Here is a 26859-nt window from a genome sequence, read left to right as displayed (position 1 = left end):
TGCACTGAGGAATAACCCTGCCGGGATGAATTGCTGGTCCCAAGGCAGCGAGGCGGGCACTGCGGCTGTGCATGGGGGCTCGGTCGTTGGAGAGAACCATGTGCAAACTCAGAGGAGGGTCTGAAACCCTCACTCATCCATGGCAGGAGGACACCAGGGCTTTGGCTTGCTCAGTTCTGAGAAGCATCCTTCTGGCGGGTATAATGCGGCCAACAAAGGTGGTGTTTTCTGGTGGAGGGGCGTGGGGGCTGTGTTTTGACCCAAAAAGCTGCTGGTGCTGTGTGTTCCAGCTCAGGCCACCTTGGCCCATCTCTGGTCCCCACCACTGGGGACACGGAGAGAGGAAAGGACTCGGCAGTCCCTGGAAAAGTGTAATGAAAACTGGCAGCTCTTAGATAACCATCTTTAAAAAAACCAATTATTATCTGGAGTCAAGATAAGATGTGCTTTGACCCAAAGTAATGCTGGAGCAGGACAGTAGGCTGCACAGGTCTTCTTCTGGACACAGCATGTGTGTCTGACTTGCTTTGGTGACCGGGAAGACGGGGTGGGCTCCTCACTAGCACCCACCCTCTTCGGGTGCATGGGAGGAATGGGGGCACTGGTGGGGAGGTGGGGACAAGCACCAGCACCCTGACTCTGTCTGAGCAGATCAGCATCTCTTCTTAGACATCTGCCTGCCAGGGCTAGCTTTAAATAATAAATTTTAAAAAAACTAAATAAAATAGAAACTCCCTAAATTCAGGCACCCAGGTTTTCCCCTGTTGCCCTGTTCCCCAGCATCCCCAGCCTCTGGGAAAGGCTGGGCTGGGGACCCACTGGAGTACAGGAGCGGTGCCATCCCATGGGACAGACACAGCAGCAAGACCCTCACCCACGCCGTGAGCTCCCCTGGTCCATGTGGATGATGCTGGTGATGCAGGTACGGGTGATGCAGGTATGGGCAGTGCAGGCAAGGAGGATGCTGGTGGTTTTACGCAGGCACAGATGCGTGTCTAGGCAAGGGATGTGGGCAAGCAGGTACCAGCAGGTGGCTGCCGTGGCTCAGCGATGGGCTGCTCCTGCCAGGACAAGCCCCCAAAGCAGCCACCCCACACCCCCAGAGAGCTGCTTTCCATATGGATCTCCAAAAGGTGGGCAGGGAGGTGTCTTTGCTTGAGATTCACTGACTGGGACCTGGCATATCCACTTCTCCACCTAAGTTGTTTGGGTTTGGGGTTTTTTTTTCCCCCTTTTGCAAGGAGGAACCGAAAGGGGAGGAGAAGGTTTGTATACCTGGGAGATATGCTGGGGACAGGTCTTTTAACTTCATTCTGAGTCCTGACTTGCTACGCCTCTGGAGTCTGCCTAGCTCTGAAACATCTGAACGTTATTTAAATCTTAGGGGTGGTTTTTTTTTTTTTTTTTCTTTTCTCCGCTAGGCAGAGCAAAGGGAAGCAGATCCAGCTCCTCCACGTTTGCAAGCCCAGCCTCTGTCCCGGCTGGTGGCTGCTCCCTCCCACCGCTGGTCCCTCAGCCGTGCTATGGCAGGGGATGCTGCGATGGGCGACCGAGGGGCAGGCGTGCTCTCAGCCCGGGGATGAAATCAAACCCATTCCCTGTAGAAGCACAGAGTTAGTCAAGAGAAGTTTATTTTAATGTTTACAATATGGTTTTTAATCCGGGAGGCAGCGCTTCACCGCTCTTCCTACACCGGGGCTGGTGGCATTGAAACAGTTTGCAAACACAACCTTTGCCATTCGGAGATAAGCGAGAGTCACCGTTTACTCCTCCGCCTGCGGCAGCGTGCCGTGATATTGCTGTTGACTTCAGCCTCTCTTGCTGCACTGAGAAACATAACGGAGTTTGCCAGAGAAAGGATTTTTTTGTGTGGTTTGTCGTTGGGCTCATTTTTCTTCTCTTGGCCAAGACTCAAGAATTTCCTAAGTAACTTTTCGAGAATCTGCTCCAGCAACTCAACAGCAATATGCTCTGTTTGCTTTTTATAACATAAATAAATCTGAAGAGCTGCCAAGGAGGAAGCGGGGAGGAAGCCAGGGGAAAGCGAAGTGATGGTGTGAGGAATGCCTTTTGGCAGAAGTGCCTGAGTAAAAAAAAAATGAGTGCGTGGACAAAAGAGCACTGAATGCTGCTGGGACAACCGGCAAGTCCATCCCAGAGAGGCTCAGCATCTCCGCTTTTACAGGCACACTGCAAAGGACAAGCTCTGGATTCCTTTCAAACCTTCCTGTTAAGGTAAGGCTTAAACTTTCTTCTTAAAGCAAATAAAAATTGTTATTTAAAAGGTATGAAAACATCCAGTAATTAATAATACCGTTAATAATACAGGGTGAGAATACAAATGCGTAGGTGGGACACTGGGCATCTTTCTAACAGGCTTGAGTTAAGCTTGCGATTAAGCTTAGTGACTATTTGAAGGTGATAGAGTCTTTCTAACCTTACTTTGATATGAAATAAGACAATGGAGCTCAGTTTACAGCAGAGGTGTATTTCCAGTGTTCCTTGGCGCTAAGAGGATGCGGTAGGTTCAGCTCAGCTCAGTATTTTAAGTAATCCAGCACATATGAGGAACAGATTTCTTTCCCTACATGCAGTGTAAGATAAAGATTGAATTTAAAAAGTCTTCCGTCTCTCTTACGCTCTTAAAAATTCCCCCTGAAATACTGAAGGAGCGATGAAATCAGTTCTGCCACATTTCCCCCAACTGCCCAAACTCTGCAGCAGCGTGGTTGGGGGTCAGGCAGCATTGAGGGGTGATGGGGGGCACATGGGACATCCCTGACGGGTACCTGGTGCACCGGCTTTCCATCCCACTCAGGATCTCCTGGGTGCGAAGCTGAAACTCCAGTGGCGTGTCAGCTTGTTGAGGTTACTCTATGTGACTATAAAACGAAGGACAAACTGGAAACCTGCTTTAGCTGTGACGCAAATCCCGTTTCAGTTGTGGAAATGCGTATGGGTGATACACGCCGTCTTACGCCTTGCTTCTGTTAGGTGAAAAAGTGACCAAGCAATTGCAAGTTTAACTTCACAGCTTCCTCAAGGAAGTCTGGAGATCATTAGCACAGGCTAAATTAAGATTTTTATATGCCTGGATTTAGTGAGATCATCTGTAAGAGACAAATCTATTCCGAGACTGATGGCAAAATAGCAGATTTCTGCCACTGAGCCAATATCCCTGCCCCATCCTCCTGCCGTGCCGTGCCAGTGCATGTGTTTGCAGCGTGTACGCAGGGAAGACCCTTTGCTGCAGCTGATTTTCCAGCATTTTGGTGCCTGCTGCCTCCTCACAGCCAAGACGTGCCTGTCCTGCTGAATAAAAATATTTGGAAGAAGACAAACTCCGTCTTGCCCATCAGCACCAGAAGGCATCATCTCCCAAAGGGAGCAGGACAATGTAAATCCTCCTTCCATATGACAGGAAGGTTTGAAAGGATTAGGTCTATAAATGCTCTCCTATTTCTACCTGAGACTTCACTTATAGAAGGTCAAGATTTTGTATGAAAGCATATTTTAACTACATATGTGACAGCAGAGCAGTTTGGCTACATAAGTGTAGCTCTTTCGCATTTGGGTACTTAGTCCTTTTAAAGTTACTTGTTATTATTTTACTGATGGTTAATATGGATGTATCTCATCTGCAAAACTTACTCTGGCAGCCAGCTTCTTCAAGTTTCCACCACTTGCATTAATCCAGGCAACAAATCCTTGTTTTACTTTGACCGCATCTTTTTAAGGATGATGCCGCATCTTTTTAAGGATGATGCCACATCTTTTGGAGTAACACACCACTGCATGCTCGTGGCTATCCGTTTCTCTCTCGTTTTCCATTAATATCCCCGAAAACGACAGCTCTCCAAATGCACTTCCAAGAATTTGTTCTCTCGTAGCTCCAAGTTGCCTTCAACTGATGCTGCTTTCCATATGAGCTCAGCTGACACTACAGCCAGGAGTTGCTCAACACTTCTTAGTGTGAAGCCTATAGCACATTATAATACACATAATAATGTTTGTAGGTTCAAAGATGAAGACACTTCAGAGAAATATGAGTGTATTCCAGCAAACTAAAATTCTCTTGTGGAAAAATGTACTTATCAAGTGGAGGATGAAGATGCAGAGCTTTCAGGTAAGCTGAAAAAAAAAAAAGAAAAAAAGTGAGTAGCTAACTGTAGAGAGTGGCCAATCCCTGCCTGCCCCTATACCCCAAATTCTTTTTGTAAAATTAAAAGTTAAAGTACTTTTGGAAAGCCTGACTGGTAACGAACACTTTATGAAACTTCACTATTTTCAACTGATATTATTCCTGTCTTTTATGTGACATATGAGAGCACAGATGGGCTCTCTGAGCAGAGTAATTTACAGAAATGACGTGCACAATGCCAAGATTATGTTAGTTAGTCGACATCTAAGAAACCAGTGTGACTGAGTGCCTCTTGTTTATATTTTAATCCCACAGAGAATATGCTCTTATACTGTTGTATTATTAAATTCTCTTCTCCGCTCTCCCCCTTACCCAGGAGTGGATGCTGTCTCTGTTCTTTCTGCCGCTGATGTTCATAGTGTGCACGTTCATGATGAACATCCGCTACCCCGAAGTGCCTTACAGCTACCTCGGGCAGTTAGATGATCCTGCCTATGATGCCACTGGGGTCACCATCGCTTTTACACCCATCACTGTGACCACAAGGCAGATAATGAATAAAGTGGCCTTGAACTCTGTCATGATAGGTACGTTTTGCTTTTCAAATATTTAGCTTTGTCATTATTTAACCTGTTATACGTGTATTGTGTTTTAGTGGTTCTCCGGTATTTTTGGTCAGTAGAGAAAATTCTTCCCAAGTCCTCCATTCTCACAATTATTTCTTCTCTAGTATTTAAATTACTAGTGAGGCCAGTGTGTGCTTCTGAGCTGTACAGCTCTGCCTTACCTGATATTCACTGTGTAGACCAATACTATTGAGACACCTTGGTTCATCCTTTTGAGGTACGCTTCTTCTTAATTGGTAAAGAATAAACTATTTAAAGGTGCCACCCTGTCCAGGGAGGGCAACTGGAATGGAGGAGCTGCAATGCTAAAAAAGCAGAATATACACCCAGTGCCTGTGCACACATTTCCAGACTCATCGCAATATTTTTCTTACACACTGCAGGTATAAAACTAGAGGCACTGGATAATGAGAGAGCCCTGGAAGAAGCCTGGATTTCAAATAATGAAATTATAGGGGTTGTATTTAAGGACAACTTCTCCTATCACCTCAGGTTTCCTACTGGGAAGGTGGCTATTCCAAATGACAACTTTGGATATATAGGTAATACAAAATGAGAATTTTATGGGTGGGTGAATGCCTGGCATGGATAGCCATCGCTTTGTTGGAATAATCCATACATGTTAAGTGATTTAATAATTTATACATTTTTTTGTCAGTGGGCCACTGTCTATTTGAAGAGTTTCCCTTAGTGCATATGCATGCTTACCATCAGCGTCTGTAGCAAAAATGAATTACCTTCTACTGCTCTTACCTGTGATGCCCTTAACCTTTCACCCTTGCAGATAACTGCTACAATTTCTCATCGCGGTACTGTGACAGCCCAAGGTATTGGTACAGAGGCTTCCTGTCCCTGCAGTCCAGCATTGATGCTGCTATTATAGAGGTAAATCAAATTTATGAATTGATGCAGGTGTCCTTTTATTTCAAACTCGGTAGAAGAAAGACAAATTGTTCTGTGGCAATAGCAAGGGATGGGCTTGTCAGAAAATTCTGCAGAAACCCAAATATTTTAAAATGCTGAGCCGCCTGAGTATTATTGGCAGTGACAGTGAGAACTTGAATGCAATCGGCAGTTCCTGGAAAAGATGACCGCTTTCAATTTAATTTTGAAGATTTGTACTAACTTTTGTTTCTCTATAAAATGGCAATTTCTCTTAAAGGCTAGGAACCAAGCGTAATACAACTATTTGATTTAGAGTATTTCTCAGATACCAAGCAGAAGGCAATTCTTGCAGGAGGCTGGGGTGGTATGCGTATCTGCTGGATGACTTGGATTCAAAGTAGGCATGTCTGTCATTTCTTGTCCTTCCTTTCCAAATTGTTCCTCAAAAGTATGACCAGGGTGGGGGTCATTCCACCTGGCTGTGCATCTCCAGCTCTCCAGGCTGCTTTCGTACCTAGGGAGAGGAACAAGACCTTGGGGAGCGTAAGTCATTTGTGTGTCTAGATCTTTACCTCTGGGAGAGCTGAAGGATTTCTCTCTCTCGATAGACAAGGGAAGGAGTCTAGCTAAGATGCAGACACACAAGTGAGTCAGATGAGCCCTTCCCATAGGGCTTTATTGCATTACTTGTTGATGTTTTCTATAAAGCTGCATCAAAAAGTAAATCTAGGGGTGATGAATGAGAAGGTTCCTTATGTAACGACCTCTCACTGTAGAAAATAAATTAAATACTGAGATGTTGACCTTGAATTCCTTTAGGTGGTGGCAAATCATTCTGTTTGGGAAGAAATGAAATCAATTGCTGGTGTCCGTATGAAGTCCCGGAGCGTCATCTCCTCCATTACACTAGAGTACAGTTATTTCATGATTACTATCGTGATGTGTTTCTCTCCGTTCATGTATTTCTTATCAATGAACATTGTAAGAGAAAAGAAGAAGCTCAAAGTATTGATGAAGACAATGGGGCTGCAGGATATTGCGTTTTGGTGAGTTCTTCTTTAATTACAGTATGTTTGCCAAAAATCAGTATAATCCTGGGCACTTGTGCAGTCGGTTAATATGAGTTCATAAGTTTTCTCCAGTACTCTACAGACAAACCAGAAGGGTTGAGCATGGCAGCGGTGTATTTTTCTTCCTTGGGTATTTCCTCCTAGGATGGATCACGCTATCTGTTCAGCCTAGGATATGAATGAGTTGACCCTGGGAAATAATTCATATTTTAATTTAAAACAGTTCTGACGTGCAGATGAAGTTGTAACAACAGTTCTTAATTAAACGAAAGTGTAACGCCACCTTTCCATCCTCAGGCTCTCCTGGAGTCTGCTGTATGTTGTTTACGTGATGGTCCTCTCCTGCCTGCTGACAGCTCTCGTGGTCTGGGATGCTTTCTACCTCAGCAGCTTCCCTGCGGTCTTCCTGCTGTTTTTCCTGTATGGCCTAGCATGTGTAAGTCAGGTTTTAAAGCCAAATTTTCTCACCACATGATTTATCACTATGTCGATGAGCCTAAGCATTACTCCAGAGCCTTTTGCACAGTGCTCAGGACTGTATCCTTTGCATGGTCATACTAATTGAAATAGCTGAGTGGATTCTCTGACTCAGCAGCAGTGATTTGAATTGCAGCCCGAAGGTCTGACAGGCAGTAAGTTGGCTACAAAAGACCTGATTTGAAACTCAGACCAACCTACTACGAAGGACTTTAGTGTATTTTATTACAGGGACTCAGCTCACCAGAGATTTGTTTGCCTGGCAAATGGAAGTGCTACTGTTAAAGATATTTATTTCCTTCAGTGATTGAAGGAAACTTCTGTTCTTACAGATCCACCTGGTTTTCATGCTCTGCTCCCTCTTAAGGACCTCCAAACTTGCCGGCTCCATGGGGTTCCTCATCACCTTTCTCTTCGGATGCCTGAGCCTTGCACTGCTGATAGAAAATCTTCCAGAACCATTGAAGTGGTTTCTCGGGCTCTTCTGTCCGTTTGCATTTAATGCTGGCATTGCAAAGGTATGGGCATCATCTCTGCAGCTGAACCTTCCCAGCAGCTTGCTGTCCTGGGCTCTCTCTTTGGGGACAGAGTACATTTTGTCACAGAGAGTGGCAATAAAAGACCCTGCTGTACTTTACTGATAGAGAAAGGCATAGGAAGTCATAGTCCTTATTTCTGAAGACCAGCTTTTCCGTATCTGTAAAATCTTCAGGTACTTCTCATTCAAATCCACGTCCTATTTTGAAACCTCCATAGGAGCTGAGCTGCTGTTGGGCAGCAAAGAGGGGCTCCAATGCCCCCATCCCACTCCCCTATTTAAAAAGCAGATGAAAGCAAAGAAAACCACGGCCCTCGTCACAAATAATCTGCCGTTAATTCACTTCTGTAGCATCCACATGAACCTAAGGAAGCCCCAGCGAGCCCATTGCCGCACACAATAGCACCATTATCCGCTGGGGCTGGACCCCAGGCAGACAAGAGTTGACTCGAGGACATCAGCTCTTCGCCACCCAGTCATTCCCCTCTCGCTGCAGCGAGTCTTCCTGGCAACAGAAACTGTGAAAATAAAATTTGAGTCTTCTGCTGCAGCCATCCTTCTTCCATCCCCACTTTGGATAATTCTGTGCAGTTTCCCACTTTTCCATCAGTTGTACCTCCATAGCTCTGAGTGATGCTTTCTAGCTCCAGTTATTTAATATTTGATTTCCTGATATATAAAAATATCTGCCTGGAAGACGAGACTTCTGCACCAGCAGAAAAAGAAACTGAGTTTACTGCTAATTTACCATATGGTTAAATCAATCACTGTGTAAAATTATACCATCTTTGCCATGACTCTGTCACATCAAGGGTGCCAATGTCATGTTTCTTGAATGATTTTCCATAAAACTCTGATCTTTTCTTCTGCTTCTGGATTGTTCTGGAAAATTCTGAATGAAAACATAAGATCTCTGCCTGGAGTAAACTTATCTCCCTTCCTCACTAGAAAGAAAGGAAGAAAAATTGGTCAGTACTGCAGATGATTTCTGGGTTAACAAAGTCAATTGCATCCACGGTTTGATGGCATAGGCATAGATTTCCAGCCTGAAAATTATTCTTCTTTGTCCTTTATTTCAGGTTTTCCATTTAGAAAAATATGGAATGGGTTTCTGTTTTTCTAACCTTATGGAGGAATCATACTTTTTATTTTTGACTTACATTATACTGGTCTTTGACTCAGTCTTGTACATGCTGTTAGCTATGTATTTTGACAAAGTTCTGCCAGGTAGGTATGATTTATGCTTATGATCATACTTTCTTCTTTTATATTTTTGATTTATACACATTGCATGTAATAGCTCCTCAAGGAAATGATGGGCTGCTCCATTCTCTGAGTCAACCAAAATAGGTTTTGAACTAAAAAAAAGGTATTATATCGCTGAGTGGCTTTTCTGTCCTTGGCACACACTGGTAATTCCCAAATCAAAGACAACAAAGTATTTAGTGTTTTTTCTTTCTAATTATACTGCTGTTGAACTGTTTATGAGAAAATAGTGTAATAATGTGTGGGACAATATTTTAATTCATTGAGTAAAATACTGAATTCATTAGAAACAACCCTGAAGCCAACCTTCTTGTTGTATCTACCCCAGCTCCAAACCTTTTTTTTTTTAACTGGACAAAGTACCAATTTTGAGGCAGCCAAGTACTTATTAGACCCTCCTAAATGTTTAGTCTAGGATGGTGTCTTGGTTGTGGCTTTGGTTAATGACGGGTCATCTTCTTTGCTTTCTTGTCAGGCAAATACGGCATCCCAGATCCCCCTTTTTTCTGCCTGAAGCCCTCATACTGGGTGCGGAGCAGGAGAGGCTCCAGCAGGGAGATGCCCAGAACTGCAGCAAGTCCCGAGGAGCTCCTCGGTGATGACGTAGAGCCGGTGCCCCCTGAATTTATGGGGAAGGATGACATCAGGTTAAGAGAGAAGGAGTTGCTATTCATGCTTTTTGAGTTGGGTAGCTTGGGTTTAATGCTCCCACAGACCGCTGCTTCTGCCATCAGCTTTGTTTTGACCTAGCCAGGCAGTTTTCATGTTCATGAAGTTCTTGCAAAACTCTTCATTTCACAGAAGAAAATTAGAGATAAAATGCAGGTGGGATAAATAGATAATTCAGGCTGGTCACTAATGGTAAAATTTGGATAAATTCAGATTAAAAAAATAAAACCAGGGTTTTTTTTCTGTGGACTTTACTAACTGTCCATTAGGGACAACAAAGGGAATGTGGAGGGGCAGCCCATTGTAAAACAACCGTCTGTTGCAATGGGCTTGACCTTGTCTTTGCAAGGCTTGGTGCTCCGGTATTGCGTGCCAGGTAGCGATGTTCACGCCTGTGTACAGAGCGTGCCAAACCCTGCTGAATCTCAGGGTTGCTTCCCAGTACCTCTTGCTTTTCATGCCATTTCTATCATTTTAAATTAAGGCCCATAAGAATGAAAAAAGGCACCAGGGAAATGTATTTACGTGAATCCTGAAATAATATTGTCCTTACCTTCCTTTTAGACTCAACAATATTAAAAAAGCATATAAAAAGAAGGACAAGAAGACAGAAGCTTTAAGAGGTATGAAACCTGTGATATTGATTCCTGTTAAAGATAAGGAAAAACAGTTGTGCAAACATTTCTGTCAGTCAAAGAAATAAAACAACACTTGCATTGCTTGAAAATTCATGTAAAATGTTAATTGATGCAACTGATTACTATTTTGTTCAGTTTTTACTGATTTTTCCATCTTTAGTAAGACTAAAGAGTTTTTTTTCTATTGTTGTATTTCTGTCTTTTCTGATAAATACGGAGTAGCTTCTTACATCTTTAGTTAGAGGTTTGCAGAACTTTGCCCCGCATTCCTTAATGCACTTTTGGCTAATTATTGCTACTTAATTCTTATACTTCTTGACTTGTCCTGCCTTGCCTTTGACAATGAGTAGAGGCAAGTCAAACCTCATTTCTTCCCAAACTTGATGTTGTTTTCATTCTAGGTTTGTCTTTAAATATTTATGAGGGTCAGATCACTGCCTTACTCGGCCACAGTGGGGCTGGAAAGACAACACTGTTAAACGTGCTCAGTGGACTCACTTTGCCTTCCGAAGGTAGGACCGCAAACAGTGGGATGAGGTGGGCTTGATTCAAAAGCTTTAAAGACCAGTTTGTTCCACCTCATCGTGTTTATTCCTGTAAACAGGCTCTGCAACCATATACAACTACAAACTCTCTGAGATAGGTGATAGGGAAGAGATTAGAGGGATGATTGGCATTTGCCCACAAACCAACATACAGTTTGAAGTCTTAACGGTGAAAGAAAACTTGAAAACTTTTGCAGAAATCAAAGGCATCAAGTCCAAAGAGGTAGAGCGAGAGGTAAGTGCTTGCTCCCCTGTAACGCGTCCCTGTGCAGCAACGTGAGGCTGTAGGCAAGCCCTGCATTTCAGTAAAGGCTCCTTTTGCACTGCGAAGCTCAAAGGGTCCCACCTGGCTGTGTCTTCTGAAAATCGAAATTGGTGTCGAGCTTCTACCGGGTTAGTAGGCAAGCTTGTGGGCTTGATGCAGCCACAGCGATTCCTTTGCTCAACCCAAGGAGATGAGGGGATGTAGCAGTCCCTGTAGCGGCTGCTCCTGCTGCTGGTGGTAGACCTCGGTAAAGCTCTTAGAAACTCTGCCTTCAGCCCCAGCCAGATCTCCTCCATGGCTAATAAAGGATGGAAGGACAACTGGTGCTGAGAATGGACATCCTTCTGCTGTTCTAGGTGCAAAACATTTTGGAACTGCTGGATATCAGTAACATTCAAGACACTCAAGCTGAGAAACTGAGCGGTGGGCAAAAACGGAAGTTATCCATTGGAATAGCCATGCTTGGAAACCCCCAGGTAAAGCAGCAGGCATGGCTCTGTAATATTGGGAATATTCAGGTCCAACATAACTAAAGCCTTATGCGTCTACTTCACTAAAACTTTGTGCATGTCAGACCTCTTTAAAGCACTCCTAGTTATTAAAATTAATAAATTTAACAATTTCATTTTGTTAAATTCATAACCCATCTTGCTAGTCTAGTTTTAAAGCAGATAGATTGTGCCCTGACCTCTGCACAGCTCCCGGAATACCTGCCCTTGCATAAAAGCTGGCCTGGGTCTCTTGCCTTCAGGACTTCAGGCTTTCAGGGGAACACCAAACCCACAAGCTGTGCAATTGCTCCAGCAATGAGGAATGTCTGGTTTCATCCTTTCTGCAGGTTTTGCTCCTGGATGAGCCAACGGCTGGGTTGGATCCTCTTTCCAGGCACCACGTGTGGAGCCTCCTCAAGGAGCACAGGGCTGGACGGGTGATCCTGTTCAGTACCCAGTTCATGGACGAGGCTGATATCCTTGCAGGTAAGCACAGGCTCGGTCCGTAGCTTCTCTGGAGAATAACCCTAGAGCAGAAAGCCCATGTGAGGTTCAGCTGCAAAAAAGTTGTGAACAACCGCTCTACAGTACAAGTTCCTTTGGCTTTTTCTTTCTTTAGACCGCAAGGCTTTTATCTCGCACGGGAGGCTGAAATGTGTTGGTTCTTCTCTGTTCTTGAAGAAAAAATGGGGGATTGGCTATCATTTAAGGTATCCACTTCAGCTCCAACAACTGGTATCTGGGAACATGCATGTACAAGGAACCACCAGAATGACTGTAAGGGGGAAACCGTAGAGCAGATGTCATCAAAACAACAAAATTAACTGGATTAATATTCAGTTAAATTAACTGAAGCAGCACTTTACTCCAGAGTAAGGAAAGAATAAAGTATGCTGGAGTTTTCTTTTTGTGCATCCTAGCAAATACAATGGTGGTTGTTGTTTGTTTGGGTTTGGGGTTGTTTGGTTGTGGGTTTATTTTTTTTTTCAAAACTAAGCATCTGTTTTTTTTCAACTGAACAGGATTCATGTCGGTGAGTCTTGTGACTTAGAGAACGTGACATCTCTGGTTAAACAGTACATCCCCAATGTCATATTCTCAGGACACAGTCAATATGAGCTGAGATATAAACTGCCATTAGAAAACGTGAATAAATTCCCAGGTAAAGTATATTAAAATAATTGAGAATTGTCCATAGAGACAAAAATAATCACAAACGTGGGGAAAGAGAAATGAAGAGGGAGATTTTCTACAGGAGTCACAGAAGGATTTTAGAACTGTTGTGTTTTGTTTTTCCCTCCATAATTTTAGCATCCGTACATTTAAGATCAAAATGTACAACAAATGCTTTTCTGCTGTTTGTAATGAAAAACCCAGCAGGCTAAACTGGGCTACATGTGTTGCTGAGAGTTTATTTGTCTTTCTGTTAAAAGAGAAGGTAGTGACAAGAGAAAACGCCATACAAGCAGTACCGCGCCATACCTGCAACGGCACCAGGCAGACCCTCACTCACCACGTCCATCACATTCAGTCTGACAGTCCCACAGCCCCGCTGCCTCAGAGGACACATAGTCTGAAATGCTGGTGCTAAGCAGAAAAACATCTTCAATGAGCTATGGATCTGGCAGTTCTCTGTTGCCCCAGACCCTTTGCATCCTGGCAGCTTGCTGCTTTATTGTTTTCCCTGCCACTGGAGATGCTCCAGTCAGGTTGGCTCAGCTGAACCAAAGTCTGGTCTGGAGATACTTGCTCATCTTTGAAACCTTCAACGCACTTGTATGATCTCTGTCCTGCAGATCTGTTCAGTGGCCTCGACAGCTGCTCTGACCAGGGAATTATCAATTACGGAGTTAGCATGACAACCCTGGAGGATGTCTTCCTGAGGCTGGAGGAAGAAACCACAGTGGATCAAGAAGGTACAATCGTGGCTGCAAATATACAACCCGCAGCCGAAGAGAACGGCTACTTTGCAATAACCCCTGGGCATGCCTCCAACAGTTGATTACTAGGTGGCTCTTAATATTTCACACATTACAACATAGAAGCTGGTCTTAGACATAAATGTGCACGTGGAAAACTCTCTGCAGATGAGCACGTCCTTGGGGAGGAGCGGGCAGAAGCAGGACCGCGATGCCCCGATGAGACGGAGCCGGGCTCCCTGCTGCTCTGGGACACCGGGAAGGCGGCAGTCGGTGGCTTGGCTCTCTGGAGGCAGCAGGTCTCTGCCATGGCATGGGTGCACTTCTTAAAGCTCAAGAGTTCGGTGAAAAACCTGCGGTCAATGTAAGTACCAAAGTGATTTCTGTCTTGCGGAACTGGAACTGGACACGGTCGCAGCGGGGGGCGGGGACAGTTTTCACAGCTCTGTTTCAAAGAGCGTTTGGATTAATTGATATCAGGTCTTGGCTATGAATGATCTTGGTAATCTGAACTCAGAGGAGAGGAAACCTTCTTCCTTTCCAGCACCAGTAATACAAAATCTCCATTTTGTGCATTTTCATTTCTATACTGAGTGATTTATGCAAGGGAAAACCATTTTCTTTCTGAAGAAAAGAATCATTTAGAAACAATTTTATTTCAGATGGAGGGGGAATTTTTAAAATAAACTAGTGTGTACAGACAGAGGAGGGAAAAATACTACTTTCAGACTTCCACTTTAATTTTTTTAAACTTCTCTCATGTTGCTGGTGTCTGAACTCATTTGGCCCCATTGGTCTCCAAGCTGGCATTTCCTGGTGGGGCACAAGAAACAGAAGGGAGATGCTGATTTATGAAAAACTTATGTCTTAAGGAAGTCTGAAAGGCATTTCATGGCCCTAAAAAGTTGAGCACTCCAGATCCGAGGTCCTCTCCCTGCTAAATTTTGAGGGCCTTTGCGAATGATCAAGGTTTGAGGCTTCTGAAAATAAATTGCCAAAAATTTTTAACAGGAAAAGCATTGGGTAACCTGAATATAGTATACCATTCCCAATACTTTCTGCTGAATATCTGTTTTCATAGTGTTTATTCGTGTCTTTCTTAATGTAGTTTGCTGCTCTATGTGGTTTTTCTGCTTCCTCTGGTTTTGCAACTGTCCCTGGTTGCTGCCTGGCAGAGTGTGAGTGCTTGGGAGCTCTCGTCTGCACGGTACTTCTTGCCCCTGGGGAAGAGAGCTCGCTCGGAGACAACCAGCCTCCTGGTCCACAACAACACGGGTGAGGGGAAGGAGCCTTTCCTCCTCTTTTCCTATTCTGGGGTTTCTTCCTGTTGCAAAGGAAAATAAGTGAAAGATCCGATGGTTGTAGGATGTCGGGGATCTAAGGGGTGATGAAGGTTTTTGTGGCAGAAGAGCATAGGCATGGTCATTTTTAAAGGGTTGTGAATGAAGCCCACTTTGGCTTCAGCAGCTGGTGAGATTCTGATGCAATAACGTGAAAAGGGATGTCATAGCTGATGATATTAGAAGGGACCCAGTTCTTTCCCTGCCCCAAATCCAGACCTCTGTCCAAACAATTTCTGCATTTTCAGAGGGTGGGATTCTCAAACCAGGCACCATACTCAACTAAGGGCTCACTAATACTGAGTCAAATTAATGGTCTACTTCCAGAGTGTTACATTCAACATTCCTATGAGTGGATGCTATTTTATGTTATTTGGCCAGAGTATGATACTGTTGGCTTCATCAGACCATCACGAAGGAGAATACATTCTGTAGCAACTCAGCAAAGGCAGAAAAAAAAAAAAAATGACAATGCAAAAATTCAGTCAGTGAGACTGAAATCCATTAACTTCACAAAAAATATGTGCCATGGTCCACCACATATGTGCTGTCTGATGTCCACAGTTATTAGACTTTGTCTGTTTTTGTTTGGTGGCCATGGATTTAAAAAAAAAAAATCAAAGACTTTCATGTTATTTAGTATTATGATTCCTCTGCTTTTGGCTTTCACACCAGGCACAGGCATTGAAGACTTCATCCACATGCTCGAGAGTCAAGATCTCACAGTGGAGATAACAAGCGAGGAAAATATCACAGAGGAGCTAAAACACAATGGGGCTATAAAAGTGTCTCGCAAAGGTCAGGTGAGGATTTTTGGTCTCCTCCTCCCGTTTCTTCCCAACAATTGAATAATTAAGCGAGATGCCTCCATCAGCTCTACCTGTGGGATGTTCCTATTGAATAAGGCCCACAGGTACAAAGATTTGAAAGTGTTTTAACCAATAAACTACAAGCTAGAGAAGACCTTATCTCCCTTATGCTCCTCCTCAAACTATATCTTTGTAGCACAGCTATACAGACTTCAACACCTCCTAGTTTGTTTTTTAGCAAACAAGGCATAAGCAAAATTCTTTCAGGCCTGGATTCTCCTGGTATGCTCCTTTTCTACTGCTTCCCTGCAGATGGGAAAAGCCAAGAGTTTTCATCTTGTTTTCTTGCTCTTTGAAGAGCTACAGGTTTACTGTGTTATGCCACGTGGAGGCTGTCAACTGCTTCCCAGTGCTTGTGAATGTCATTAGCAACGCTCTGCTGAGAGCCCTCAATTCCACCGTGCACATTCGGATCTGGAGTCATCCATTTTTCTCTGTAAGTGTCAGAGCCTGGCAGCCAGAAGGTGTCAGAAAATAGTTCTTAAATTTGCTTAAGGTCTCAGTAAGTCATCAGATTTTAATGGGAAGCCGGGTGGGGCTTTCTGTACCTGTAAACCCACCTTCCTTGGTGGTGGCTCTGGAACCATCATGTTTGACTTCAGGAAAACTGAAGCTAATTTTTCCCTTGTGGGTCACGAGGGCTGCTGAACAGAGAGAGTGGCTGGGAGGCTTTCTTCAGGAGGTTCCTTATTCTCTATGTCAAGTTATTCAAGCTGTGGCCCATCAATTGACAAAAGAGATAGCTCACCACAAGTCTGGGTTGGAGGAGTGGGACCTGCACCACCCATCTCTCCTCACCAGTGGCAAGCGCTTTGCAGGGCTATGGTTTGGGGCAAACCTTTCTCCTGCCAATATTTGGTTTCAAATTCCACTTTCTGGTCATACTGCCCTGTACTTTATGAGAAATGCAGTAGGATGAATTGTGGCATCTAGCCATTACATTGCAGATGTTCTACAAATGCTTTGTTCTTCTGTTTTCAGATAGATGAGCCACGATTCTGGGATTATTTTGTTTCTTTTTACCTTGTTTATATGCTGCTGTTATTCCCTGGTTTTCCTCCTCACTTTGCAATGGGCTACATGCAGGATTACAAGGTAAATTCCTTGAAAGGGAGCAGATTTGGGGTGGGCAGAAGGGATTACAACTGCATTGCCACAAGGACATTTGAATATGATGGGCAGCTTGAGGCATTTTTCTCTGTATTGCCACGAGCAGCTTTGCAGCCAGCACAAAATGCTAAAAGACAAAAAAGAGGTGGAACTTTACCCCAGTATTGCAATGGTAACAGCTTTTTGTTAGCTTTTTATTTCCTGGAGCCTTTCCCATGGGTGCGGTTGGCCAACCAGGCACCAACAATAAACTGCCCTTTGCGTTGTGCATTCCCAGGTGGGAGCTCGTGCCCAGCTACGGATCTCGGGGCTCTTTCCCTCGGCGTACTGGTGCGGCCAGGCACTGGTGGACATCCCGCTGTGCTGGTTCCTTCTCTTCTCGATGTTTGGGCTTCAGTTTGCAATGAGCAACAATTTTTCCAGGAACATTGACAGTCTCTTCTTGCTGGTACCTCCCATTCTGGTGATCGCTGGTTCACTAGGGAGGGATTGGGGTAATATTTTGAGCATGTGTAGGGGTAGCTGAGACACCATGGGTGCAGACGGTGCTGGCACACCTCTGGGTCCCCAGATGCTTACTGACCTTCTTGTTTCACCTATCATTTGGGTTTCCCCAGCTGGAAATAAAAGGCAATAAATCTTGCCTTAATATACTCCTTTACACTTAGTAGTAAAATTGTGGTAATATCTGAATGCTCTGATCTTGATGTATGATCGTATATAAGTTTCTTATTGTTTAGATCACTCCATTTTCTCCAATGAAAGCTCTTTTTCTTCTGTAGATCATGGGTACTTTTGGCTATGGAATTTCTATTGTTCTCTTCATCTACTTGATCTCCTTTGTCTTTCGTAAAGGATGGAGCTGTGATTTTTGGTCTTTTATCCTGATAGTGGTAAGCACATGGCTAGATACATGCTGTAGGGTTTACAGAAATGTGTTTTGAGATCTAAAGGATGAACTAGAGGTCAAAACACCAAGCATAGATGTAGAACATAAATACGGGCATGTGTTTTATAGCAGCCAATTCTATATTAAATTCGTGTCACCATGTTCTGTTCCCACAATCCTGCTGTAGCACAAGGAAATGCTTGGATCTACCCTGAGCTGGTGCAGGAATGGAGGCAAAAAAGTTATTTATCCCTCTGTTTGACACCTCACGTCCAAGGGATGTAAGGTGTTGAGACACAAGCCAGCAAGTTAGACGCAGATAGCCCAAGCCTGGCCTGGAAGGGGATGGGTTACTTGGCACGAACCAGGATGGGAAAGAACAGAACGGGATCCCATGTTTCATTCTTCTGCCCGAGGCAGCCCTGTGTCTGGGAAGAAGTTTCCCCCGCTGACCCAAACCAGCAGCCTACCCTCAGGCAGAGACAGCTGAGGACCTCCTGAACCCTCACTGTTCCTCATCTTTATATTTCTTGTCCATTTTTAGAAATTCAACAGGGAATTGAACAGGTAGACCCACACAATGTTTAGGACCAGTGAGGAGCGTAACCCTTCCCATCAGCTAAGTTACCTTCTTGTTTTATTTTTAGGTATGCTTTGTTTCTTATATCATCAGCAGAGTCATGGATTTCTCAATCGATACTAGAGTCTCCCTCTACGTTGTCTCTCTCTTGATTCCCGTGTACCCACTGCTGGGTGTAATGATCAACTGCCAGCAGGTAAGTGGTGGTGCTGGGCGAGGAGAGGCACCCCACCATAAAACACAGCTATGTGTCCTTGTGAGCAAAGTCCTGGTGGTAACCACACGCTGCATTCTGGGAAGGCTCCTTAGTTTCCTCTTATGGGTAGGATTTTCCAAATGGCCAGAGCGCATCGTTAGATGACTGTTTCAGATCAAATCTAATTTTTCCAGCTGTTCATTATGGCTAGGGGCTACTTCTCGTGCAGTTGATCTGTGACTGCAGATTAGGTAAGCACTCTTAATTCTTTCCATGCAGAGTTGAGCAGCTTGGCTTGAACAATCTTAAGAGAAAATTTGAAGTTACGCATCTGACTTTGCATGGAAACCAAGTGAGAATTAAGAATACTCACAAGGTGCTTTACTCCATGTCAGCTGAGGGTGGTCATGGAAAGTCAGCTAAGAATTTAACAAAACCCTCCAGCTATGTGCAAGACCGTTTAAGAGCCATAAATTACTTAGCAGTGAGGTCCAAACAGAAGATTCCTCCTCTGTCCTGTCCCACTCACCCCCACCTCTTCTCCACTGGGACCCCAAAGGAGAGGAGACCAGATGTTTTCCTGTGATAGGCCATTACCCCCAGGAGGAGGGTACATATACTGGGTGTCGTGACATTTTCTGGTATAGGACCGTGATGCCCAAAGTCAAACATTTGTATTTGTTCATCTGTATGGTGAATACTTTGGGTAAATTAGAAGCTTTTGGACATTTTCTAAGTATTTGTTGTTTGCTTTTAACCCTTCCAAAATTAGCCAGCATTATACTAAAGAATTACAGGTCTTCATTGTGTATTTTTTTTTTTATTCTTACAGATTTTTATTGAAGATGCTGAGATATTTGGTGTGACTCCAAAGAATGATGTACTAATAGCTGTCTTTGCAGTAAGAAAATATTTAAGATTGCTTTTATTTAGGAATGTGTGTCTCCTAAACCCCATCCTCACTTATGAGGAAGCAGGCACGAACCCTGAGTTCATTTCATGCAGAAGGAGGATCTCGGTGGGTCTGGATGACAGATTACCCCCCTGTGCAAAAATAACCTTGCTCCTTTGAAATGGGTAAGGCAAAATAAAATAAGACCAGATCACTTAATGCTGCCCTGTTATTTTATGAATTGTATTTTTCTTATACCATTGGTATTTTCTGTGGTATTGGTAAGTGATAGTAGAGTTCACAGCCTTCAGGATTACCCTGAGTTTAGGTGTTAATGGCCTTTATTTTCACATACTGTGTTTTTCCCCCACGTATTTTATAATACTGCCACCATCTTCTCAGTTTCAGGCATAGTAGGATGGAAGGCAAGGCTGTTAATGTGGCAACCTCTTTTTTTTCAGCCTTATATCCATTCTGTGGGTTTCATTTTTCTTCTTCGATATTTGGAGATAAAATATGGAAGAGCAGTTCTGAGAAAGGACCCAATATTTAGGTTTGTATAAACATACACGCACCACAGGCACATGTGAGATCTAAACTCCTACCACATTGCTTTTCCTTGAAGACAACATTTTGATCGGATATCATTGCCTTTGTGTCCCTATTTTTAAATATTTTTTTTTAATGCTAGTGATTTTCTACAACTAAAATAGCCCCTTAAATACTACAGGGCTATGATAATACAAAACAGCTCTCAAGCTTGTTAGTACCTCCACACAGTGTTGCCTGTGCTGTGTGGATGTACGAGCTTGGTTCTTTGTACAACACAAAAAGATTATAAATATAAAATAATAATAAAAAAAAAAAACAAAACCAAAAAAAAACCCCCAAAAAACCCCACAAGAAACATTGAACCAGAGGGACATTCACTCTTGGTGTATCCAAAAATGCATTGGTGGAGAACAAGGGTAATGAACAAAATGCTAAGATGGACATGGTGGGTTTGTAGGATTTCCCCAAGAAGAGAAAGCAGCCCCCAGCACCCCGAAGAGCTTGAAGAGGAAGATGAAGATGTTAAAGCTGAAAGAGCAGCAGTGAGAAATGCCATAGCAGCTCCGAGTCAGGAAGAGGTATGACTACGTGTTGTCCTTCTCACTTTATTTTATACCATTATGAAGCCCACTGGTAAAGAACAAACCACCAAGTATCAATAAGTGCAGGTCAGTGCTCTGGCTGTATCTTTCTCACTGGGAAAATCAAACTCCCAAATGTACAGTGTGGGTGCCATCAGCATAGAGAAGAAAGGTGTTAAGAGGAATGGGGATAATAAAGTGTCCTGTTGCACCTCGTATTCTCAGTGAGCTATAAAACAAATTCAAAGATCTTTAGAAGGCTTTCTGCCTTTTTTAATGGAAAAATTTTACTGAAGGATTAATGCTATCCAGTATAACAGACTAACCTTTCTTCTTCTTCCTTGCTTTCAGAAATCAGTCATTATTGTCAGCAATCTGTGCAAAGAATATAAAATAAAGCAGGCTGGTTCCGTTTTTAAGAAGAAGAAGAAAATGGCCACCAAAAATGTTTCCTTCTGTGTTAAAAAAGGTAAGAATTGGAACTGTTCTCCTAGACCTGTTTTGGACCCCCAGTCATACCCAGAGAGTTAATTCTCTGCAGATTCTCAGTTATCTGAGCAAGGACATAAAGGTCAAATCTATTTGCTCTGTGGTTAAGGCATGTTCGGTCTGTGGTTGATGTGTTAATGAACAACATGAAGTGGATGCATCCTATTAGTTACCTTTGACTCTCCATTATCTAAAATAACGTAGCCTCTGCTTTCCAGGATCCACTTCAGCAGTGGCCTGAGAGACCTGGGAGCAATGCTCAGACTTGCAGCATCAGTTAGAATTGAGACATTATGGGCTCTCAGAGCATATATATATATACACACACATATATACATATATACACTGTTCACTTTTATATGGCCTTTGATATTAGCCAGCTCTCTTTTATTTTTTTTTTTTTTTTTTGTGGGACTGTGCCTGATATATTTGTTGAATGGGCAGTATTACTAAGAAATTGTATGCACTGATTCCAGGAGAAGTACTAGGACTTCTGGGGCCCAATGGAGCTGGTAAAAGCACAGCTATCAGAATGATTACTGGAGAGACGACACTGACTGCTGGGCAGGTAGGAGGCATCTGGAGAAAAGGGATAGATCCATGATAAAAGTGCAAGTGCAAACCTTGCACCTAGGCTAAGCCATAATTTTTTCGAAGCATTACTAGTGATCAAGGTTTTAACTGAATTCATTGTGCTATTAAATTAAATAATGTGTTAATAAAAAATATCGTGAGCTACTTCTAACTTTGACAAACAGTTGCATCTACCCTACTTGGCCATGTTTATATTTAGGAACCATGTAAATGAGGGTTGCAAAATCACTCCTTTGCTCTTTGGGTTTCCTCGCCTAAATCCCAACGAAGCCCATAGTCTTCCTCTGAACCATACCCTTGTATCTGGGCAAGGCAGCGTGAGAGCAAAACGATCACCCTGGTTGCGCAGGTGCTGATGAAGAGGGGAGATGGAGCAACCTCCCACCTCCAGGACCACTCGCCCGCCTTCCTGGGCTACTGCCCGCAGGACGACCCGCTCTGGCCGGACCTCACCGTCCACGAGCACCTGAGGGTCTACGCAGCCGTAAAAGGTGTGCGCAAGGAGGATACGGCTGCTGCTGTCAACCGGTATGGATGGAGGGTGTTTCCAGGGATTGGTCAATGATGTTTTATCTCCTAGTCCTAGGGCATGGGGGGGGACACCAGAAAGTCAAAATTCACTGTGAGCCAGAGGCAACCCTGAAGGAAATTCAGGAAATGGAGTTGCAAAAGTGATTTTGTGCTAAATGCTGTCATTAAATGAGTGGGTTAAGAAAATCTCCAATTTGCCTAAGTGCATTTAGTGGGGATAAATTTACCACTAGTGTCCTTTTAAGTATGTCATCTTTAGGAAGCATTTCTAAAATCTCCAATGTTATAGTTTGGCTCTACAAGAAAGGGTGCTTAAGTACTGCCTGCTCAGCTGACACTGGCAAGGTGGAATGGATTTATAATACTGTTGACACTAATGATGGGTTTAGAAAAGAGCTTGCGGCTTATTCAGTACACTCTGCTTCAAATATTCACTTACATTTTAATAACACAATAAATGTTTAATGAAAACAAGCAGGAGTCAAGAGCAAGGGGAAGAAAGTTCCTTTTTCTTATCATTTGGGGAATCCTTGGTGAGAGTATTGAGTTGGGAGTAACAAAAATGTTCTTTTTTCGCTTGTTCCCTCTCCCCACAGAATAGTGAATGCTCTGCAGCTTCAAGATTATTTAAAAAAAAAAACGAGAAAATTATCTGCTGGGATAACCAGAAAGGTGGGTTTTGTTTTACCTATAATGAGCACTGCAATGCTCACAGCACAGATCAATAATCCCTTCCATGAGCGGAGGGACTTACTTGTGCTCTGAGCTACCCAGGAGAGCATCATGTTGTCTCCCATGGTGGGGTGATGGAAATTAACCTTTTCCAAAACCACATTTCCTATGAATCAGAACCTTGATTCCCATAAATGAAGCAGTGCTGTCCACAGCTCTTTGTAGGCAGACTGCCAGGGACTGCAAAAGATTTGACTCAAACCCCTTTCCCTGTCGTAGCTGTGCTTTGCAGTGTGCATGCTGGGCGATCCCACGGTCCTGCTCCTGGATGAGCCGTCAACTGGCATGGACCCCAACGGGCAGCGCTGTGTCTGGTGAGTAGGACCTCGGGCACTGTGCCACCATGGTGGTAAAGGGGTTGGAAGCCAAGAGTAGATGACTACGGTTAGGTAAAGAGTTTTTTTACTCCATCTGCAGTTAGTGCTGCTCATCACGTGCCAATGGTTTCATTGGAAACTCTGTTTTTTCTGGTTCTCTCTAGCTAAAGCATGAGCAAGGAGAGAGAAAAACCATTTAACCTTCATCTTTATTGCAAACTTTAGGACAGTCATATATGTTGCCATTTTTGTCATTATTTCAAAGTATTACCGTGTGCACATCAGTCTAAAGTTACTGTACGTAAAGTTTTTACACTTGTTTTAGGGGAGAGGCATTTGGAGGGACAAAGGTATAAGAAAAAGTGTCTGATATTCCTAGGGAGTGTTAGCTTTCTTTTTTTTCCCCTCCCTCTGATCCTCAGGAAAATGATTCATGCCTCCTTGAAAACCAAGGAGACGGGAGCCATCCTGACGACGCACTACATGGAGGAGGCGGAGGCGGTGTGCGACCGCGTGGCCATCATGGTGTCCGGGCAGCTACGGTGGGCAACAGCACGGCCGGCAAGTGGCTGAGCTGGGAAGTGGTCTGTGCAGCGACAGGGGCTTCTCCTCCAGCCTCACCTACCTGAGCCCGTCACCATGGGCTTTATGAAGTGCTCCCTGTGATTTCACCAGCAGTACAGTTTGGGAAGGAGCAGACGGTGGGGCACCAATAATTTCACACTGACATCTCTTTTTTTTTTTTCTTCCCTCCCCTGCAGTTGCATTGGCTCCATTCAGTACCTGAAGAACAAGTTTGGCAAAGGCTATCTACTGGAAATTAAGGTCAAGGATCCAGAGCGCGCTGATCTTCTCCATGCTGAGATTTTGAGGATTTTCCCAAGTGCAGCCCGTCAGGAGCGGTAACTATAAAATATGGGATGAACAGTGGTTTCAGCACTCCCTCATCCCTAAAAATGTGCCCCGTGTGATGGCCAGACACAGTATCTCAGCTGGAGAAGGATGAACAGCTCAGAGTCCCTGTATGGGGATCTGATCTGATAATGTCACCACATCCAACCCTGCTGTGATCCCTGCAGCAAAACATCCATACATCCAGCTCATAGCATGACATAAAGTTTTGATCCCAAAACCTCAACACAGAGCAAGAATCGCCTTTTCTCCTTTTTCTTCAAGGTTCCCCTCTTTGCTAGTCTACAAGGTCCCAATGGAAGATGCACTGCCCCTGTCTCTGTCTTTCTCCAAGCTAGAGGAAGGTAAGAGCAAAACAAGTTGACTTTTTCAAAAGGTGGAACACAGACTGCTAATTTTGGGTTCTCTTTCCATTCCTCCACAGCCAAACGAAACTTCAGCCTCGAGGAGTACAGCTTCTCTTTGAATACTTTGGCTCAGGCAGGTGATTTCAAGGCTAGACGTGCTGTAAAGGCATAAGCAGGAGCAAAAGCCGCAGCAAGACCTGGGCCAGTGCCGTGGCAGAAGACTGGTCCACCAAAAAACTGCCTGGGGGTGGTGGACAAGGGGTCCTCTACGGGGAAAGTGGTGAAAAATAGTTCGTTTTTTTTCACTGCTGGGGTTTAGCACGGTGGGAACAAGCCTAGGCAAAGTGTTGTTGCCTGACTCCATTTACCCGAGACAAGCACACAACACATCTAAGGGATGGATGCCCTCGGTAGATGCCCATGTCCAGCCTCTGTGGTTGCTCCTGAAGCAGCAGGTTATTGCTGCTTGTACAAGGCTGGTGGCAAAGATGAGGAATGTTTATGTCAATCCATTGGTGGGTAAAACCTATGGATATACCTATGGGCGGCAGGTTATACCAGAGAGCACAGTAGTAGGACTCTCAGCTACTGCATATGTCCTCCCCATATAAAGCTACTTGACATATCTCTTATAGGGGTTGCAGAGCTGCTCCTCCTGTAAAGGAGCATCACAGTGTCTAGTGAAAGTCAGAGAAATAATCAGAGTTTTATCTTGCCCATTTCAGGTGTTTTTGGAACTCTCCCGAGAGCAGGAAAAGGATAATTTTGATCTGACTTTGGATGGGACCTTCGAATGGAAACAACTTCAGCAGGAGGACTGTTAAAGATCTAAGATGCTCATTTACACATTACTCAGTATTAACCTAACTGATGTGATACTGCACATATTTACTACCATTATCAGCGTACCACGAAGAGGAGGAACAGGCTCTGCCTTTCCAGAGAGAATCGGCTGAGGGCTCCTCTCCAATGCAGAAGACATTTCACCTGGACTCTGCAGGTGTCTACACTGAGCCCTACCCCAAGTTGCATTTCCAATGGCTGGTTGATGAAATAGTACCTGCACTGGCGAGAGCTCTTGTCAAGCAGAGCAGCGTGCAGCAGAGGGACAGAAAGGTTTGTAGAAAGAAGGGTCATAACTCATCTCTGGGGATGGAGGCTCTGCTTTGCTCGGTGGATCTGGGTGCATCAGGGAATCTGGACACGCTACCAACCCTCTGGGCTCTTCTCCCACCAATGCGTGGGACTATTTGCCTACGACGTGTTTAAATACATCTTCTTATTGAAATTTGCACTCTATTTTTATACCCTTCCAATAAATGTCTCTATGGAAACCGTGGTTACACCCTCATATGTCATCATTGCTGCGGACCGTCAGGAACAGCTGAGCAGCTCAAACTCCTTCCCCTGGGGATGGAGGTGGCTGCAGAGGGCCCGGGGCTGCTGGCCAGGCAGTTGTGGTCCCTCATGGTTACTATCTCCGGCAGCCTGTCTCGGCAAGCACGCTCATCCCTGCCCTCCCTCCACGCTGGGGCGAGGGGTTGTCACCTCTGCCTCTGGAAAACAGCCTGGGTTGTTCAGCCTGGAGAAGAGAAGGCTCCGGGGAGACCTTATTGCGGCCTTTCAGTACTTAAAGGGGGCCTAGAAGAAAGATGGGGACCAACATTTTAGCAGGGCTTGTTGCAATAGGACAAGGGGTAATGGTTTATAAACTAAAAGAGAGTAGATTTAGACTAGGTATAAGGAAGACATTTTTTATGATGAGGGTGGTGAAACGCTGGCCCAGGTTGCCCAGAGAGGTGGTAGATGTCCCATCCCTGGAAATATTCCAGGTCAGGTTGGACGGGGCTCTGAGCAACCTGATCGAGTTGGAGATGTCCCTGCTCATGGCAGGGGGATTGGACTGGATGACCTTTAAAGGCCCCTTTCAACCCAAACGATTCTGTGATTCTATGATTTTCCTCCTGACAACTGGGGCACACATTATCCCTGTGCCCAGCTCATTTGCAAAGGTTAAAACTCTCACAGAAAATATGAAGTCCAAATCTCTTTATATAATCCGCAGCAGTGGCTGTGTTGCAATCGCTGCTTGTGTACGTTCCCCACTCAGCTTCAAAACATATTTTGGCAGTTGGAGCACACATATTTAGAGAGATCATGATTATTTCCCTCCTGGTTGCACAACAGCTCCGTTTCTACTCCTCACCCCTGGGAAATGGGTAAGTGAAATCACCGAACATTTCGGTCACCTGTTCATACACTCAGCTCCGGGAAATGGGAATTCGGTGAAAGGGAAGAGTTTTATTTAGTCCCCTGGGGATATCAGCAACGGTAAAGAACTCAAGCCGTGAGCCTCCTGATATAATGACAGCTTATACAATCCATTCCTGTCGGGTTT

At 44.2% G+C, this 26859-nt stretch overlaps 1 protein-coding gene across 1 annotated transcript; it reads left to right on the top strand.

Moving 5' to 3' along the window:
• Positions 1–1791: 1791 nt before the first annotated feature.
• ABCA10 (ATP binding cassette subfamily A member 10) lies at positions 1792–25800 on the top strand. Its single transcript, XM_030014608.2, has 39 exons — positions 1792–2235; positions 4017–4126; positions 4518–4728; positions 5151–5309; positions 5552–5652; positions 6472–6698; positions 7020–7158; positions 7532–7717; positions 8817–8964; positions 9479–9650; positions 10237–10295; positions 10712–10822; positions 10915–11090; positions 11477–11596; positions 11959–12097; positions 12231–12321; positions 12634–12773; positions 13408–13527; positions 13699–13894; positions 14639–14805; positions 15546–15673; positions 16038–16175; positions 16721–16834; positions 17127–17297; positions 17632–17742; positions 18386–18514; positions 19347–19415; positions 19868–19959; positions 20416–20536; positions 20891–21008; positions 21505–21596; positions 21972–22150; positions 22750–22825; positions 23105–23199; positions 23625–23744; positions 23964–24104; positions 24379–24458; positions 24539–24594; positions 25187–25800. The coding sequence occupies exons 2-39, from the start codon at positions 4025–4027 to the stop codon at positions 25283–25285; spliced, it is 4893 nt and encodes a 1630-aa protein (XP_029870468.1). The 5' UTR covers positions 1792–2235; positions 4017–4024; the 3' UTR covers positions 25286–25800.
• Positions 25801–26859: the final 1059 nt, after the last annotated feature.

Source organism: Aquila chrysaetos, chromosome 5 (assembly GCF_900496995.4).
Source record: "Aquila chrysaetos chrysaetos chromosome 5, bAquChr1.4, whole genome shotgun sequence".
In the NCBI taxonomy this organism is placed as follows: domain Eukaryota; kingdom Metazoa; phylum Chordata; class Aves; order Accipitriformes; family Accipitridae; genus Aquila; species Aquila chrysaetos.
The sequence above is the reverse complement of the archived record's forward strand: the minus strand, read 5'-3'. Positions and strand labels throughout refer to the sequence as shown.